The sequence below is a fragment of the Manacus vitellinus genome, unplaced genomic scaffold (genome assembly GCF_001715985.3).
Source record: "Manacus vitellinus isolate BGI_N305 unplaced genomic scaffold, ASM171598v3 scaffold_0_pilon, whole genome shotgun sequence".
NCBI classification, from domain to species: domain Eukaryota; kingdom Metazoa; phylum Chordata; class Aves; order Passeriformes; family Pipridae; genus Manacus; species Manacus vitellinus.
This window is the reverse complement of record NW_021938789.1, coordinates 17,748,317-17,764,771: the sequence shown is the minus strand read 5'-3', so window position 1 is coordinate 17,764,771 and position 16,455 is coordinate 17,748,317. Positions and strand designations below refer to the sequence as shown.

At 37.8% G+C, this 16,455-nt stretch overlaps 1 protein-coding gene across 5 annotated transcripts in view; it reads left to right on the top strand.

The window, feature by feature from the left end:
* The window catches only part of PDS5A (PDS5 cohesin associated factor A), an 82,523-nt gene that overhangs the window by 21,552 nt on the left and 44,516 nt on the right, over window positions 1–16,455 (top strand). For all 5 annotated transcript variants that reach the window (XR_001920125.2, XR_001920124.2, XM_018068444.2 and 2 more), the window contains exons 2-6: window positions 9,603–9,806; window positions 10,229–10,315; window positions 11,077–11,174; window positions 11,674–11,800; window positions 15,553–15,633. Coding sequence is in view for 3 of the 5 variants with exons in the window: in XM_018068444.2 (XP_017923933.1) it covers window positions 9,603–9,806; window positions 10,229–10,315; window positions 11,077–11,174; window positions 11,674–11,800; window positions 15,553–15,633 (597 nt within the window). In the remaining 2 variants the exon portion in view is untranslated. The remainder of the gene's footprint in view (window positions 1–9,602; window positions 9,807–10,228; window positions 10,316–11,076; window positions 11,175–11,673; window positions 11,801–15,552; window positions 15,634–16,455) is intronic.

The following is a 16,455-nucleotide window of genomic DNA, read 5'->3' as shown; positions in this document are numbered from 1 at the left end:
AGACAGATTAGTAGGTTAAATTGACTCATGGAGTTATTCAGCAAGTGTTGTGTCCAGTGCAAAGTGTGCTGTGGCACTGCATGGCCAGAAGCAGGACAGGGTGAGTCGTGGGAAAGGGAGGAGATAGTGGCTGCAGGTGGTTAAACTGGATCTCCATGTCACAAGGAACCAATACTACAGCTACCTGGGATTAAGACATGTGATTTTTTTCATTTTATTTGCCTTTTCCTCCCACATCTGTTGCATTTATTTTACTGTGGGGAATCTTCTAATTTTACAACAGAACTGGAATTCTTCTGTGTGTTGATTATGAAGATGTAAGATGTGGGTAATTGAACAACCTCTCTCACAAATTGGTAACATTACTTGTCCTGTTTTGATTAGGATTCTGTATATGTGTGATATTTGCATTCACTATCTAGTTACTCAAAAATGTGTATCAAGGAAGTTACCTCAAATAATCTCTGAATTAACTGCTCAGTATATAGGGTTTTATTACACATAGTAACCAGTCTTTCTGCTTTTTCATACATTAAATAAATTTAATATTTGGGCTCTTGGAAAATAGTTGGAGTTGCTTGATGCAAGGAAAATAATACAGAATATGTCGTTTTACCAATGTGAAGATAGTGGTAAATTACAGATCTGTGACTTCTTTGCATGTGATGTGTCAGTTGGCCAAAGCTCTCAAGAGAAGCCTAATGTAGGTTAGTCCCCAGGGGAAGGATAGCCAGTTAAACTGTTTGCCCAGTCAGAGGACTATATCACTGTACAGACTACCATTGCTATTCCTGCATCACCTTTACATGTCCTATGATACATTTGTAATCACACCTGGAAACCTTGGTCATTGGCTTCACTTGGTGAGCAGGATGTAAAGAAGGAAACAAATAGTCTTTGCCCCAAAGAGTTTAGAAAATGCTTTATATAATCTTTTATTCAACTTTTCATTTCCCTCCTGCCCTGAGTTACTCAAAGCTGCTTACATGTCTTGTCAGAGAGCATAGATTAAAGACTTTGTAGTGAAAATCAGGCAATAAAATTTATTTTTCAGGGGTTACTAATAGTACCGGACAGGGAGTGCTACTTTTCGTTTTACAGCTGCTGTGACAGCAGCAGAACTTCCCAAGAATGTTTCAGGTCCTTTCCAGTTCATTGATTCTATGATTCTCATATCATAGAATCATAGAGTGGTTTAGGTTGGAAGGGACCTTAAAGATCACCTAGTTCCAAACCCCTGCCATGAGGGACACCTTCCACTAGACCAGGCTACTCAGATCCCCATCCAACCTGGCCTTGACCACTTCTAGGGAAGGGGCATCCACAACTTCTTTGGGTAGCCTGTTCCAGTGTCTCACCACCATCACAGTAAAGAATTTTCTTCCTAATATCCAATCTAGACTTACCCTTTCTCAGTTTAAAGCCATTCTCCGTTGTCCTGTCACTACACGCCCTTGTGAAAAGTCCCTCTCCAGCTTTCTTGTATGCCCCCTTTAGGTACTGGGAGGCTGCTATAAGGTCCTCCTGGAGACTTCTCTTCTCTAGGCCAAACAGCCCCAACTCTCTCTTCCTGTCTTCACAGGAGAGGTGCTCCAGCCCTCTAATCAACCTGGTGGCCTTCTCTGGACTCACTCCAAAATGTCCATGTCTTTCCTATGCTGAGGACCACAGAGCTGGATGCAGCACTCCAAGTGGGGTCTCACCAGGGAGGAGCAGAGGGGCAGAGTCACCTCCCTCAACCTTCTGGTCACACTGGTTTTGATGGAGCCCAGGATACATTGACTTTCTGGACTGCAAATGCACCTTTCCAGGTCATGCTGACCTTCTCATCTACCTCAGGGCTGCTGTCAATTCATTCTCCACTCAGTATTTGTTTCTGAAATTACTTCAACCCAGCTGCAAGACCTTGTACTTGGCCCTGCTGAACTTGAGATTTGCACAGGCCCACCCCTCAAGTTTGTCAAGGTCCCTTTGGATGGCATCCCTTCCCTCCAGCCTGTCGACTGCACCATACTGCTCAGTGTTGTTGGCAAACTCGCTGAGGGTGCGCTCAGTCCCACTGTCTGTGTCCCCAGCAAAGGTGTTAAACAGTGCCAGTCCTGATACCATCCCTGAGGAATGCCACACTCCAGTTCAGAGACAAGGGTGTTTTCTGGGCCAGTGTCAAATGCTCAGCTCACGTTTAGGTAGATGACATCATTTGCTCTTCCATGATCCACCAACACTAACCCCATTGCGAATGCCACCGAAATTGTCCCCTTAGGGAAGCCATGTTGGCTATCACCAGTCGGCTCCTTATTTTCCATTTGCCTTAGCATAGTTTTCAAGAGGATCTGCTCCATGATCTTAGAGGTGAGACTGACTGGCTGTAGTTCCCTGGGTGGGCCCTGAGAAGGAGTTGTTTGCAATGAAGTGAACCCTGGGAGCAGGTGCTGCTCCATGACACATGCTTCCATGGTCAGAAAGCAGCCCCCATTCTGAAGCCGGAGATCCTGCAGGCTTGTTTTCTACCCATTTCTACTTGCAGTGTTTTTTCTGGGTGTGAATGGCACTCCTCTATTTAAAGCATACTGAAAGGATTATAGAATCAGTAAGGTCAGAGAAGACCTTTCAGATCATTTAGTCCAACCAGTGCAACAAGTGGTGAACTGTTGTGTTCACCACTAAACCATGTCCCATCTACACGCTTACAAACACTTCCAGGGATGGTGATTCCTGCTTGACCGCTCTTTCAGTAAGGATATTTTTCCTAATATCCATCTGAACCTCACCTGGTACAACTTGTGACTGTTCTTCTTGTCCCTTTGCTTGTTACCTGGGAGAAGAAGGTAACCCTCAGCTCCCTACAACCTCCTTTCAGGTAGTTGTAGAGAGTGATAAGGTCTCCCCTCAGCCTCCTCTTCTTCAGGCTAAACAAGCCCAGCTCTCTCAGCTGCTTCTCGTAACACTTGTGCTCCAGACCCTTCACCAGCTCGAACTTGGTGTTGTCTGTGAACTTACTGAGGGTGCACCCAATCCCCTTGTCCAGATCATCAATACAGATACTGTCTATACAGGACTGGCCTCAAAGAGAGACCTTCAGCTGTTGTTTCAGTAGGTTAATTAGCACAGTCTGGTAAATATCCTCTTACAAGAAAAGGCTTTTGTGACTCCTTTGGTAGCCACCTTATATACTTTTCAATTTTATTTTTTTTTTAATCAATGAGGGTAATCAGGCCTAAGTAATGTGTTTCAAATCAGCATTTAGTATTTTTAACATTTCGTGAGTTGTATTGCTGTTTCTTCCTTTGCTTCTTCTGTCATATCCTGCAATTGCATTTTCATTGTTTTCATGCACATAGCCTGTTGTTGGCTCATAATTTCCTTACAATTGCTTAATAAATGTCCATCTTTCCTCTCTCCTGTTGTTTCCAGCTGATAAGCTCTTAATAGCATAAATTCTTGGATTTAAGAGCTAAACATGAGACCATTTACCAGCAATCAATTTTTGGCGTTTCTGTTCTCATGTAATATCCTGTCCTTTATTGCCAGTCTGTAACTGTGTCATTACCATCCATTCCTACCATTCTGCACGAGTAAATTCATTCAGGTCCAAAGCGTCCTTTCAGTTTAACACTGAGGAGCTAAGGAGACAATGTCGCACTAATCTTCATCTCTTGCAGCATTCTCATTTTCCATGTGGCTCAGTGTAATGCCATTCTTGACACTTGGACAAATTTCTTGTCATGGTTGGTGTTGTGTAGAGTGTTGATTATCTTATTGAAGGCACGAGCTGTTACAAGATGAGGGTTAGCAAAGTAATTTATTTTTTATGTGCTACCCTGTTTTTCTTCTTTGTTTATTTACCCTTCCGGATTTGGTTTGTATTATGAAATTCTGTTGATGTCAGCCTGTTGGATGTATTGGCAAGATCTCTTTTCTTGATCATTATGTTAATATTTGATAATTTCTGGCTAGTTGGTATCTTCCTTGTTTGGAGGTGGTGGTGGGTGGGTGTGTGTGTGTGTGGTTTGTTGTTGGGATTTTTTGGTGTTGTGGTTGGGTTTTCTTGTTTGGGGTTTGTTTTGTTGTGTTTTTTAAGAAAAGCCAACAAAACCTGTGGTGCTAAGTTTATGATATCATTTGTCAGGTATTTAAAGATTCTGGAATAACAATGATCTGATCCTCTTGATTTGAATACTTTGATATCTTTTCTTTTTGTTTCTATCCACACAATAATGTCTCTTCCATGTTTGTTTGGTACTTCTGGCTGACAGATAGGATTGTATCTGAGGGAGACCAAAATTTCTCATCCTAAATATGCACCATGTAGAAGTATTTTTTTTCAAAAATGCATGTCTGTGAATTTTGTTGTGTTTTACACGGAGATCTTTAAACAAAGACTATAATTTATTGTTAATAGTGGTAAGAATTGCCTCTAGTACTGCTTAAATCATGTGAGGAAAAAAATGTAAAAACGCTCGGATGGCAGCTGAAAATTGCTAGATTTGGGTGTACTGTAATTTTAACCTTTTCTTGGCATCTCTCACAGAGTTGTCTGGAAGTGTCATCTGGGCTCACATCCATTTGGTTATGTTTTACTTTCAAATATGTTTTGTATTTAACCTTAGTACTGAAGTTAACTTCTGATAGTATTCCCATTTTGACAAATGGTATCAAATTCTCTCAATTGCCAAATTTCTTCTTTTGATGATTACAAAATTTTAAAATATTGAGTATCTTTTTCTGGTCTTTTTACAAACTGGTGGTGGTTAAATGTTACTACTTTTGGAATCCTTCGAATAAGCCATTGTAAGAAGAGTACAACAAGTGCAACCTGCACACATCTTCCCCCTGCTGTGACTGGCTTGCAGGTTGGTGTTTGGCCTGCCAGCTGCAGCAAGGCTTTTGTAGATCTGCCTCCTGCTTCTTCTCTGCAAGCACTGGTTTGTCTTCTCTCTACCGATTACCCTGTCTCTCTCGTTGTTTATGTAACTCTTCTCCCTGTCATACTGGAGTCATCAGTAAGTTTCAGCAGCAGTTGATCTTCCTGATCCCACAAACCATGTGCCCAAAGCTACAGGATCTGAACAGCAAAAGTTAGTATTTCCATCCGAGGCATAGATCTTGCACAAGAGCCACATGCAGCTGAGTCACATGAGGGCAAGCTACCATGCTGATTTAGTGTCTTTGAAAACAGGCTACACATAAGCTGCCTATGAGGTGTGGGCAGTCTGTGAGCAGTGCTTTGGCAACCTCTGGTATGTGTTTCAAAGCAGTTGAGAGGCCAACAGCCTCACAAGAAGCTGCCAGTGTTCATCTCACCTCTTTTCAGGCATCTGGTCACACTGAACTGCTTTCATGGTCAGCACAGAGTTCCAGGGCAAAACTGAGGTGACATCTGTAAATGTCATTATAGACATCTGTGCTTGAACTCAGTCAAGGTCTGTGCATTTCTCTCTAGTGGGTGAAAAGCTAACCCAGAGTGACTGGCTTGCATGCTGCGTGGTTGATGCAATCAGATGAATACCTCCCTGAAAACTTTAACTTCTTTAATTTTCAATATGTTTGTAACATGCTAAGAGTGACTTAAGCAGTCTTCATTTAGCTGTTCTTGCTATTTTGAATGAAGGCATTTGCATTTCTTCAATGTTAGAGTTAGATTATTTCACTTACATGTTTGCAGATCCTGGGAGAGTAAAATCTTGATCTGATAGTTAGAATTTCAAGGTAATATGGTAAAAGTGCCAATAATGAAAATTTCTAGATAGTTTTAACAGTTTCATTTTTGCAAGCTAAGTAAAGCACAAGTATGTGACAATTTAATGGAGATGCATTAAATCAAAAGCAGTACAGAATGAATTTAATAATGAATGTGCATAGCTGTGTTTTGTTTACATTCGCCTAGCAGTTAGTGCTTTAATTGAGTCCTTAACTGTTTGGAAAAGAATTGATGATGTTACATTAATGTGTTTAAAGAATGCTTTCTGTCTCCTGCTTTTTACACAGAGAACAGTTACAGTTTTTTTGTGGTAAAAGCTGTTAAGTCTGTAGGTTTTTATATAAGTGAATATTAGTGTTCTAGTTAAAGTTGTTTTGATTGTACAGCAGTTAGATAATAGTACTGTAATTTGAAAAAGTAGTGAGTTCCTGTTAACGGTTTGATCACTTTTTCTAGAAATAGAAACTATCTTAGCATGATAAGGAGTGGTTTCCAGTTTAAAAATTTAAAACCTTAAATTATTTGAACCTTTAGTCTTTTTGTATCTGTAGAGTTTATTTTAGGTTTTCAATTTTGTGAGTAAATTCTTTTAGTGGATAAATTTCTAACTGTCACAAGTAATACTGGTATTGCAGTGTTAAGGCTAGAAAAAATTTAACTATAAATATTCCTAAACCAGTTACAACCAGTTCTTCATAAGATGTTAAAACTTCCTTTGAGAGGTCATCAGTATTTGTTAGGCATCATGCAACTTACATACTACTGCTTTTTTTCTTTCTTTAATTTCTTTGAGAAAGCTCATAATTCATAAGAGGAAATGGAATGGAGTTATAGGAAATATACAAAGAATAAAACCTATGTGCAATACAATGTAAGGAAGATTTTTGGGAAGGGCTGGATAAATATGCTGAATTTTATGCATTCCTTCTGAATGCAAGAGCAACATAAGAAAATCTGTAAGACTTGGTGTGTTTTCAAACAGGCAAGACAGTGTGAAAGACTAGTTTCTTTACTTTAATCCCAGAATATCCAAACATTTTGTTAATCAAATGGGAAAGTTGTGTGAATTTTCTCAGCACCGTGCTGCTTTACCTCATCTGTTTTGGACATATCAGAGAAGGGATAAATGCAAGATTTATGCATATTGTCATATGAATATGAGACTTTAAAGAAAGATCTCAGGGTATGGAGATGTGATCTAGAAGGGTATGGAGAAAGAAGATTGGTCTTATGGGGAAGATCAAAAGTTTGCTTATATAGGTAATCTATAAAATGGGTAGAATGACTGATAAGAACTTTGGTGAGATAAATTGATATGGTACAGATACAGTTTATCAGGATCTACAGATCTTTTAGACCTTTCTACCATTTTTGTAAAGCCTTCCACAGTAGTTGTCTGAATCCCATGCTGCAAGTTAAGGCCATTATTCCTTGTCCTGCCACAAGCAGAGAGAGAGCACGTGTGGTGTGGGTTTTGTTGCTGGTTGGGATTTGGGGTTTTTTTTGTCATGTTTTTTGATTTGATGATGGTATTGGGTTTTTTGATTGTGATTGGATTTTTTGTTGTTGGGGTTTTTTTGAGGGTTTGTTATTTTTTTTTTAACACCTTCCTGATTGAAAGAGTCTGGTAGGTTTTGAAGAGTATGTTATCTGCTTTTTTAATTCTTGAACAGGACAGGTGATCCAGGAAGGGAACAGGTGATCACAGAATATACTGACTTGAATGGGACCCATCAGGATCGTTGAGACCAACTCCTTTCCCTGTACAGGACAACCCCAAAAATTACACAGCGTTCCCAAGAACATGGGCAAAATGCTTCTTGGACCTGTTCCAGTACCCATCCACCCTCTGGGTGAAAAACCTTTTTCTAATATCCAACCTAAACCTCCCCTGACACAGTTTCAGGCCATTCCCTTGGGTCCTCTCACTGGTTACCACAGAGAAGAGATCAGTGCCTGTCCCTCCTCTTCCCCTCATGAGGAAGTTGTAACTGCAATGAGGTCTCCCCTCAGACTGCTGTTCTCCAGGCTGCACAGACCAAGTGACATCAGCTGCTTCTCATACATCTTTGCCTTTAGACCCTTCATTGTGTTCGTGACCCTCCTCTGGGCACTGTCTGATAGCCTTATATCCTTCTTAAACTGTGGTGACCAAAATTGCCCCCTGCACTCGAGGTGAGGCCAGACCAGCCCAGAACAGAGCGGGACAATCACCCCCATGGACTGGCTGTGGACACTGTGCTTGATACACCCCAGAGCACGGTGATAAGTGACCCTGTAACAGACAGACCTGTGCTGTCAGAAGGGTGGCTTTGTGCTTTCAGCAGAAAACATAGCTTAAGAATATTTTTAGTGAAACAGACCAATACAGATAAAATTTGTATCTTTATGGGCTGTAGCTCTAAAGTTCTCTTTTTTTCTGTTTGTTGTGTAGAGTTTTTCTTCTCTCTCTTCCTTTCTTGAATTTTGTTTTTATAGTAAGTTGCATCATGAAAGATTGTACTTGTACATTTATAGAAATCAAAAAAGAGTTTTAAGTAATGTACTGTAGGAAAGGTTGTGTCAAACATTTCATTTGTAAAATCTACTGAGCTTGAAACTGTATTTCAAAACTCAGAAAGGAGGTGAAGCTGAAAGACAGCATTTTCATGATGGAAGCAGGGACATGCTTAATAGTGGAGAAACAACCTTAGTGTCATTTGAATGACACAATAACAAAACAATTCTGGTTAGAGATGTGTTTATTAGTTGTGTGAGCTTAGTCTTCTCTTGTGTTTTACTGTTATTATTCTAGAGGTGAATTTGACCCATCAAGATTTATCATTTTGCGTTTACTCATGAATGTCTTTAATGTGTCTGTATACTGTGTCTGTAGTGGGTATGCTACTGGTATGCAGTGTGACTGTCCTTCACAATTTTTACTCTAAGGATGCTCAGGTGACCAGGAGAAATGAAACACAAAGATCGATTTCACTAACATCATACTAAGACTCTCTGGCACATCTGCCTGTTCTGTGCTGACATCCTAGGAGTCCTTCTCATCCTTTTAACAAGCCCTATTCCAAAAATTAAATCTGCAACTTTGTATTTCTTCAAACTAAATTTTCGCGTTCAGTTTTGCCAAATTATGTTGAGAAGTTTCTATTAACTGAAGTTGTATAATAATAAAAAATAAACAATTTTGGTGGCATTTCTTCTTAACCATGCTAGAGGAAACAAGGAAACCACATAGTTAATTTTTTCATTATATTGATAAGGGTATAGATGCAGTTTTCAGTATGCAGAAAGAAAAGATCTGCAGTATTAGACTTATTTTACATGAGGGATCAAATTATTGTCTGGTATTATAGTTTATTTAAAACAGATAGAATGACTGTGCATATGTAAAGTGCTTCTTGAACTCTGTGCCTCGATACAGGCAGAGTATTAAGAGTGGCCTCTTAGGCTCCTCTCAAGTCTTGGCATAGCTCTTAAAGCAGCAGTATTATACTGTAGCCCTGTGTTAGGCCAGATGGCGTACAGCCCCTTGGAGTATTTATGCTGAGGTGAGTTCTCACTTTCAGTTGCAGTGGGACTGCTTTGAGGAAGAAATGCTACCATGTCCAACCTCATCGGTGTGCAGCTTCTGTGCTCTACCTCAGACCAAGATTGGCAGAATTGAGTAGAGCTGCAAAGTGGTTTTCGGTGTCTTAATTTAAAATACCAAGTTCAACAAACCCGTACATATCAGATTAACACTTCTCTTCTTCTGATACTTGTCCTAACAAAAAAATTGTAGTACCAACTGTGATTATGCAGCGGAACATGTACTGATAGCACTGCATTCTTTTAAAAATTATTGTTTGGTAATTAGGAATAAAAGCAGAAAGAACTCCAATTTTTTTTCCCCTTTGATTTTCAGATGGTGGTAAAAACATTCATGGATATGGACCAGGACTCAGAAGATGAGAAGCAGCAGTATCTCCCACTAGCCTTGCACCTTGCATCTGAATTCTTCCTCAGGAATCCCAATAAAGATGTGCGCCTCCTTGTAGCATGTTGCTTGGCTGATATCTTTCGTATCTATGCTCCTGAAGCTCCATATACTTCCCATGACAAACTTAAGGTAAAAATGCTTTATAAAATAAAGGCTTTCTTCCTACCCCATTCTCTTACTGAGGAAAATCAGAACCACATTCCCCTTCCTCCCCCCCAAAATGAAACCAACCAACTCCCCTCAGAAAAACCCCAAACAACAACAACAACAAAAAAACCCCAAAAAACAAACAGAAAAATAAACAAAAAAAATTTGGTTTACTCCCATTTATACTGATGTTCAATTTTATTAAAGACATGTTACTTTAATCCTGTGAGTCAGTGTAATAATTAAGGGCTAGACATGTAAAGGAACACTGGAGGATATGACCAGTGTCTGTGTAGGTAATAGCTATCTGTCAATGCCTAAAAAAAAGTTTAAAGTTCTCATATCATGAGTTTGAAAATATGGGTAAATGTCACTACTAAATGGTTGTATTGTTTTTTTGACAGGACATATTCTTGTTTATTACAAGACAATTGAAAGGCTTGGAGGACACGAAGAGCCCTCAATTTAACAGATACTTTTACTTGTTAGAGGTAACTCAGTAGTTGTAATTTTCAGTAGCTGGCATTTGCTCTGCAAGCCTAAGAAGTGTTATCAGTATTTTTTCCAGTAATTTTTCCAGATGTGCCAGTATGCCTGTGAAATTTATTCTGTAAATCACACCAGTCTCACTGAAGTTCAATGCATTGCTTCTTTTAGTAGTTATAATTCTGTTCGCATTTAGTAAGTTCATTAGCCTGCAGTTGAGGACATGTTGAAATGATTGGTGTTTATTAACATTTAACCTTTAATGTATACACTGTTTTTTGTATCAAGAGAGAAAATTTCAAATGCTGATTAAAATGCAGGTGTGCTTATATTGATGATGGGAGAAGAGATATAAGATTTTTGCTTTAAAAATGTTGCAAAACAGTACTCTTGACAAGAATGGGGGGAGGGTTCAGTATGCATTTAGAAATAGTATCTTGTTTGTAAATCTTTTATTGATACATAAAATTGTCATATGAAGAAAAAAGTCTAGAAATAGGAACTTAATATAATAACAATTTTTGTCAATCGAGTTTTATACATAAGAAATCAGATTATTCTATATGTAGTTTTTTCTTGATATATCTGGCAAAGCCCCTTTGTATTAGGAGTTCTTTATATGCAAATCAAATACCCAGTCTCTTCCCCAAAGGGAATATTGTATATTTTTTTTCCTTAAATAGAAAAAACCTGTAACTAACATGATTATATTTATGTGACTTAATATGAAGTTGTAATAGCCTGAATATCTTATTTTTTGTTTTAGAATTTAGCTTGGGTTAAATCTTACAACATCTGCTTTGAGTTGGAAGATTGCAATGAAATTTTTATTCAGCTTTTTAGGACTCTTTTTTCAGTTATCAAGTAAGTTGAATTACTTCCATTATTTTAAATGGTCAAAATGTCATCAATTTTGGGGGTAGACTGAATCCTATCATAGTCTACAGATAAATATGTCTGAACAGAACAAGTCTTTATTTGTCCAAACAAAGAGATACAAGGAAAGCAAATGAGTGTGAATTACTGACGGTATGGAGGGGTGTACATCTGAAAGTAGATGTGTTTTAAAATTTGTTATCCATGTTATAACTATACTTCATTCTGATTCATTTATCTACATTTTTACTTTTGTGGCTGTGATTGTCTTTTTTATTTTGATTCACTTAAAGCAGAGCTAGGTTGTTCTAGGTTTTTTAACCTTCCTGTAAGAGAAGAAAGGCACGTAAAATGGTTTTGAGGTTTGAGATGTGGAGAGTGTAAGGGAAGACAAGCTGGACAGTGTTAGACATTGTTTCTTGACCGTACTGTTAATATTTGTCAGGGTCTGAAAATTTAGTGTTGATAATATTCTTTATGATCTTAGTAATAGCCACAACCAGAAGGTACAAATGCATATGCTGGATTTGATGAGTTCTATCATCATGGAAGGCGATGGAGTAACTCAGGAGCTGCTGGACTCGATTTTGATTAACCTCATTCCTGCACACAAGGTCTGCAAAATAAAATATTATAGTAGTATACCATTATAACAACATTAATTTTTATTGCCTTTTGCATGTTGTTTATCTCTTCACACACTTAAGCTATCAGAACTGTTTTATTTTCCCCCGGTCTTGGAAAAGTTGATTGAAAATTTCTTTTGGGAATTATTTGGTGCTGTTCATTAACTGTGTCTAGATTATTCATTATCAAGAGATTGTGCCTACTTGCTGCCTCAGGATCTCTGTACTGAAATAGTGTTTTCAAGTAAATGCAATAAGAAAACATTGTATCTTAAGGATAGTGTGTTGTCGGTTGTTTTGCTTTTTGGGTTTGGTGCAGGGTTTATGATTGACAAGATATGAAGTATTTTTTAATTAAAAAAAAGGAAAAAGAAATACTTCCCCAAGGCTTCTGTGGTGTCTTGCTGCTCCCCTCAGCTTGCCAGTCAGACTTCCCTCCACCTCCCTGCTGTGCTTCCCACCCCTTCCATGGGCTTTACCTGCTTAACTCACTTATAAGGGACCAAGTGACAAACACACACATACACACGTCTCCTTCCTAGAGGAATCTTATATGAGCTCCTCCTCGAAGAGTAGGTCACTGGACCTGCAGCTGAGCTTTTGAAGTACCTTTATTGTAATGCCAAAATAAATTTGAAAGGAGAATGAACACAACTCCATTAGCTGTGAAATAAGGGAAAATGAGTGCAGGCTGGTGTTGCCTTGCATCGACCAAGAAAATTTCCTTGCTAAAACACTTGTTCTTCTTAATGAAAATTGTATGGAGTACAGGAAGTTTCACTTATTAGTTAGAGTAAATGAACTGTGCTCTGATTACCAAGTGTGTTTTTCTGTTTGTTCATTTATTAATTTAAAATAATGACAAAATTAAGGCAGCTCCATTTATGATTACATAATTAAAGTTAAATTAGCAGATAAAAGTTAAGTTAGCAGGAATTATTCATTTAGTTACTTAAAGAGGGAGAATTCATGGGAATGCATTACACAGGAGTGTCTCAGCTGTGGCCATTGTCATTTACCTGTGAAATTCTATTGTCTGAGACGAGTTTGCATTCCTTCTGTCATGACCATGAGACAGAAATACCGTTCTGTCAAGTCATTGACAGCAATGAGATAATGTCTTATTAAAGCTGCTAACAGAGAGACCTCTTATAATAATAAAGTCCTTTTGAAAATACACTGCACTTTGTAAGTTGTTTCTAATCAATTATAGGCAGTTGATATCAGGAATGGAATAGAGGAGTGGTGCTGTGTGTGTCAGGTGCTAGGTGATGCTGTTGGCAGTGGTGGGCATTGCTCTGACAATACAAAGACCTGGTAAACCTTGTACAAGAGAACAGTGTGTCGTGACTGCTTGGTTTAGGCAAAGTAAAAGTAAATATGATCCTTCAGCATTAACATTGTTAGCTTAATCATATAGTTCTGCCTAATGAAGGAAATGCATAAGCAAGGCTCTGATAAAGGGGGAGGTAAACTTGGTGTAAATATTGGGTTTTACTGTACATTCACTGCCTCTTAGAGGACTGGTGCCAGTCCTTACCAGCTCTTGGTCTTGACTGAGCAAATAATATCCTGTAGTCAGTGCTCAGTATTGTACTTTGGTCAGTATTTTGGTCCGTTTTAATTTGTTTGTTTCCTGTAACAACAGAACTTAAACTGTTTTACCATGGTAATTTAAAAAAAAAAACTAACCAGAAGGTTCTTCTGTCTGATCTGCCTAGCAGAGTTTGACTGTGGTAATTATGTTCTCCTTTCATGAACAGATCTCCTAGGAAATTCTGTGATTATATTGTTTGTCCTTAGGTATGTAAGTCAGAAGCCCCATAGTTTGAAAAACTTATTTTCTTGTAGAATACATACAATAGCAATACTTTTAGGTCTGTGCAAAGCAGTCAAATACTAGTCATTCTCTGCTATGACATAATAAAACTAACAGTGTGGCAAGAAATAGTGGAAGTTTGTCTTTGTAAAGAAGCTGAAATAATGTGTTTTGGATAATGTAGTCTGTTCCTTTTATTTTTTTTTTAATTAGACATGAAGTAACATCTACCTCAGCATCTAAATTATATTCATTTGTACATCCATTATCAATAAAGTGATGGTGGTGTACTTTATTGTCTCTATGTGCTATTGTGATTCTCCTCTAGTGAATCCAGATTTTCAATAGCAGTATCATAAGTCACATTTTGCTCAGGTTACTTATGGCATCAGACTGTAGTCCTTTTTATTAACTTTAAAAGCAGTACTATTTAGTGAATATTTTTCTTCACATTCTTACTATCAAAGTTATTCCTTAAAAACATATTCGTGTCTTCATATATTTTATGCGCTTAAAATCAGTAACTTTGTCTGCATCCTCTACAGCAGGGCTAGTCCAGTCTTTCAGGGTTTGATTTCCCTAACAGATTAATTTTTTTTTATAATTTTTAATAGTTGTTTATTTCATCAGTAGATATATTACTGTTTTGTTGTTTGGTTCTTTGGTACTGTGACGGGTTTTCTGTGTGTATGTATTTGGGTTGCTGGTTTGTTTGTGTGGAAATCTTTGAAATCTTTGTGTTGAAAATCCAAAGAAAGTATGTTTTCTGTATGAGGTTGGCATACCTGCCAAAAAGATTTTCATCGTGGTCTGGTTTGGAAAGAAAGTGTTGGGATTATTATTTATTTATTTATTTGTTTATTTAAAATTTGAGATGAGTTGATACATATATGTCTGTCTTCTGTAACGAGACATCGGTTTAGTGCTTTGGTGACTGAGGACATACTTATTTGAGCCTTTGGCCATTTGTTTCTCTTTACTATCAGTTGAGGAACTGTCTTTCAGTTTGTCATCTCATTAGTTAAAAGTACATGAGCGAGTCGTTGTCAATGTGGACTTGCCAAATACCGTCTTCCCAAGAATCAGTCATCCCTAGGCTTTTCCTGCATTTTTTCTGCAGTGATTTGTAATTTTCAGGGCAATCAGCTAATCCACCTTTCTGTTTTTGCCTCCTCCAAGCATCATTAATCCCTAGATGATATGAGATACTGCATATTGGATTTGTGCAGACTTGGACAGTCAGATTTTTCAGATGTGCAGTTACATTCCTTATCTTGCTGAAGAGTAATGAAAACAATGTTCAGATTTGTCATGTTGCAATCAAATGTTTACTTGGAAAGTTTGCAGCTAACTCTGCCCAAGTGTAAGTGCTTTCTGTGGGCTCACTGTGGGCTGTCCCAGAGCATATGGTACAGACCATGGAGCAATCAGTGCACAGTTTTACCCTCTAGACAAGGCTGAACTTCGCTGCAGGGTGTACCTCTTATGGGTATGTGAGGGAGAAACAAAACTACATTTAAATATTAAGTTCGAGTTGTTCATTTTTCAGTTGCAAAGTTTGGTGCACATTTAATTTTCAAAGTATGGTAATGTTTCTTCAAAATTTTTAATACTGTTGCATGTGAAAACTTTTTATAGCTATGAATGCAATGCTAAAGGTGACAGCTGATAAAGTCTTAATGTGCAGGAAGTGATGGTTTTGGGTTAGATTTCTTAAGTGTGTGGAAAACTAGTTTTACGATTTCTCTGTGTATGTTGTTGTGGAATTAATGTAACTTAATTTGTATAGCTTTGAAAACAAATAGATTGGTGGTGAAACATACCTTTCTAAAGTCATGGGTTTTTAAGGTTGGGAGGGAAAAGTAAAGTCATCTGAAATAGTTTGTCTCTATAAAATTTTATTATGTTTTCTTTATTTCAGAACCTTAATAAACAAGCATTTGATCTTGCAAAAGTCCTGTTGAAAAGGACCGTCCAGACCATTGAACCTTGTATTGCCAATGTATGTAAATTAGTTACCTACAAGTAGCAAGTGTTCTTGTTACTGTCTTGATTTACTGCAAATTTGGTGGGATTCTTTCCCTTGTAAATATTGTTTATAAAAGCCACATTTTGTAATGCAGCTACAAGAATACCATTTTCCAAATAGGGTATTGTTAACGTGGTTGTTAAGTATGTGGGATGTATCAAATAAGTGAAGAGGAAATTAATTTTTGCCCATCTCAGTCTAAAGTTAAGCCTAAATTTAGGCTGTGAAAATAGATGACCACCAAAACTCCTGTTACAACAAAAGGAATTGCTAGTACTTTGTATGTCCAGTAACCAGACAGCCAAATTTCATACCAAGCTTTAGGATGAAGCATTTCAAACTGCCAACTCTTTGCTAGAGTTTTTTTTTTTCCCCTCCTAAACTTGCTGTAGTCATAAAGACTGAAAGAATTGTGTTTTTCACTTCTACTGTAATTCTTCTTGTTGAATGTCAGAGTTGTGCATTCTGCCTGTTAGTACAGCTACTACAGTCTGTGGGGAATGTGGTCTGATCCATTCTGTTGTCTTTCCTTGGTGCCAAAGCCAATAGAATTCGTAAAAGTCAGAGTAGTTTAAAAAGGAAATCAGACAAATTCATAAAAGATTAATCAGTAAGTATTTAAAAGTGAGACCAGGAGTCTCACTAACAAGTACCACTTTCCAATTACCCTCCTTCTTTAAGCTTTTTAATTAGTCATAGCTGGAAACAGGATAGTACACAGGGTAATGTTTGAGTTGATTTAACACTATTCTTCTTACTTTCTTTTTCAAGTGTGTAATAGCTTTGTAGCATTTG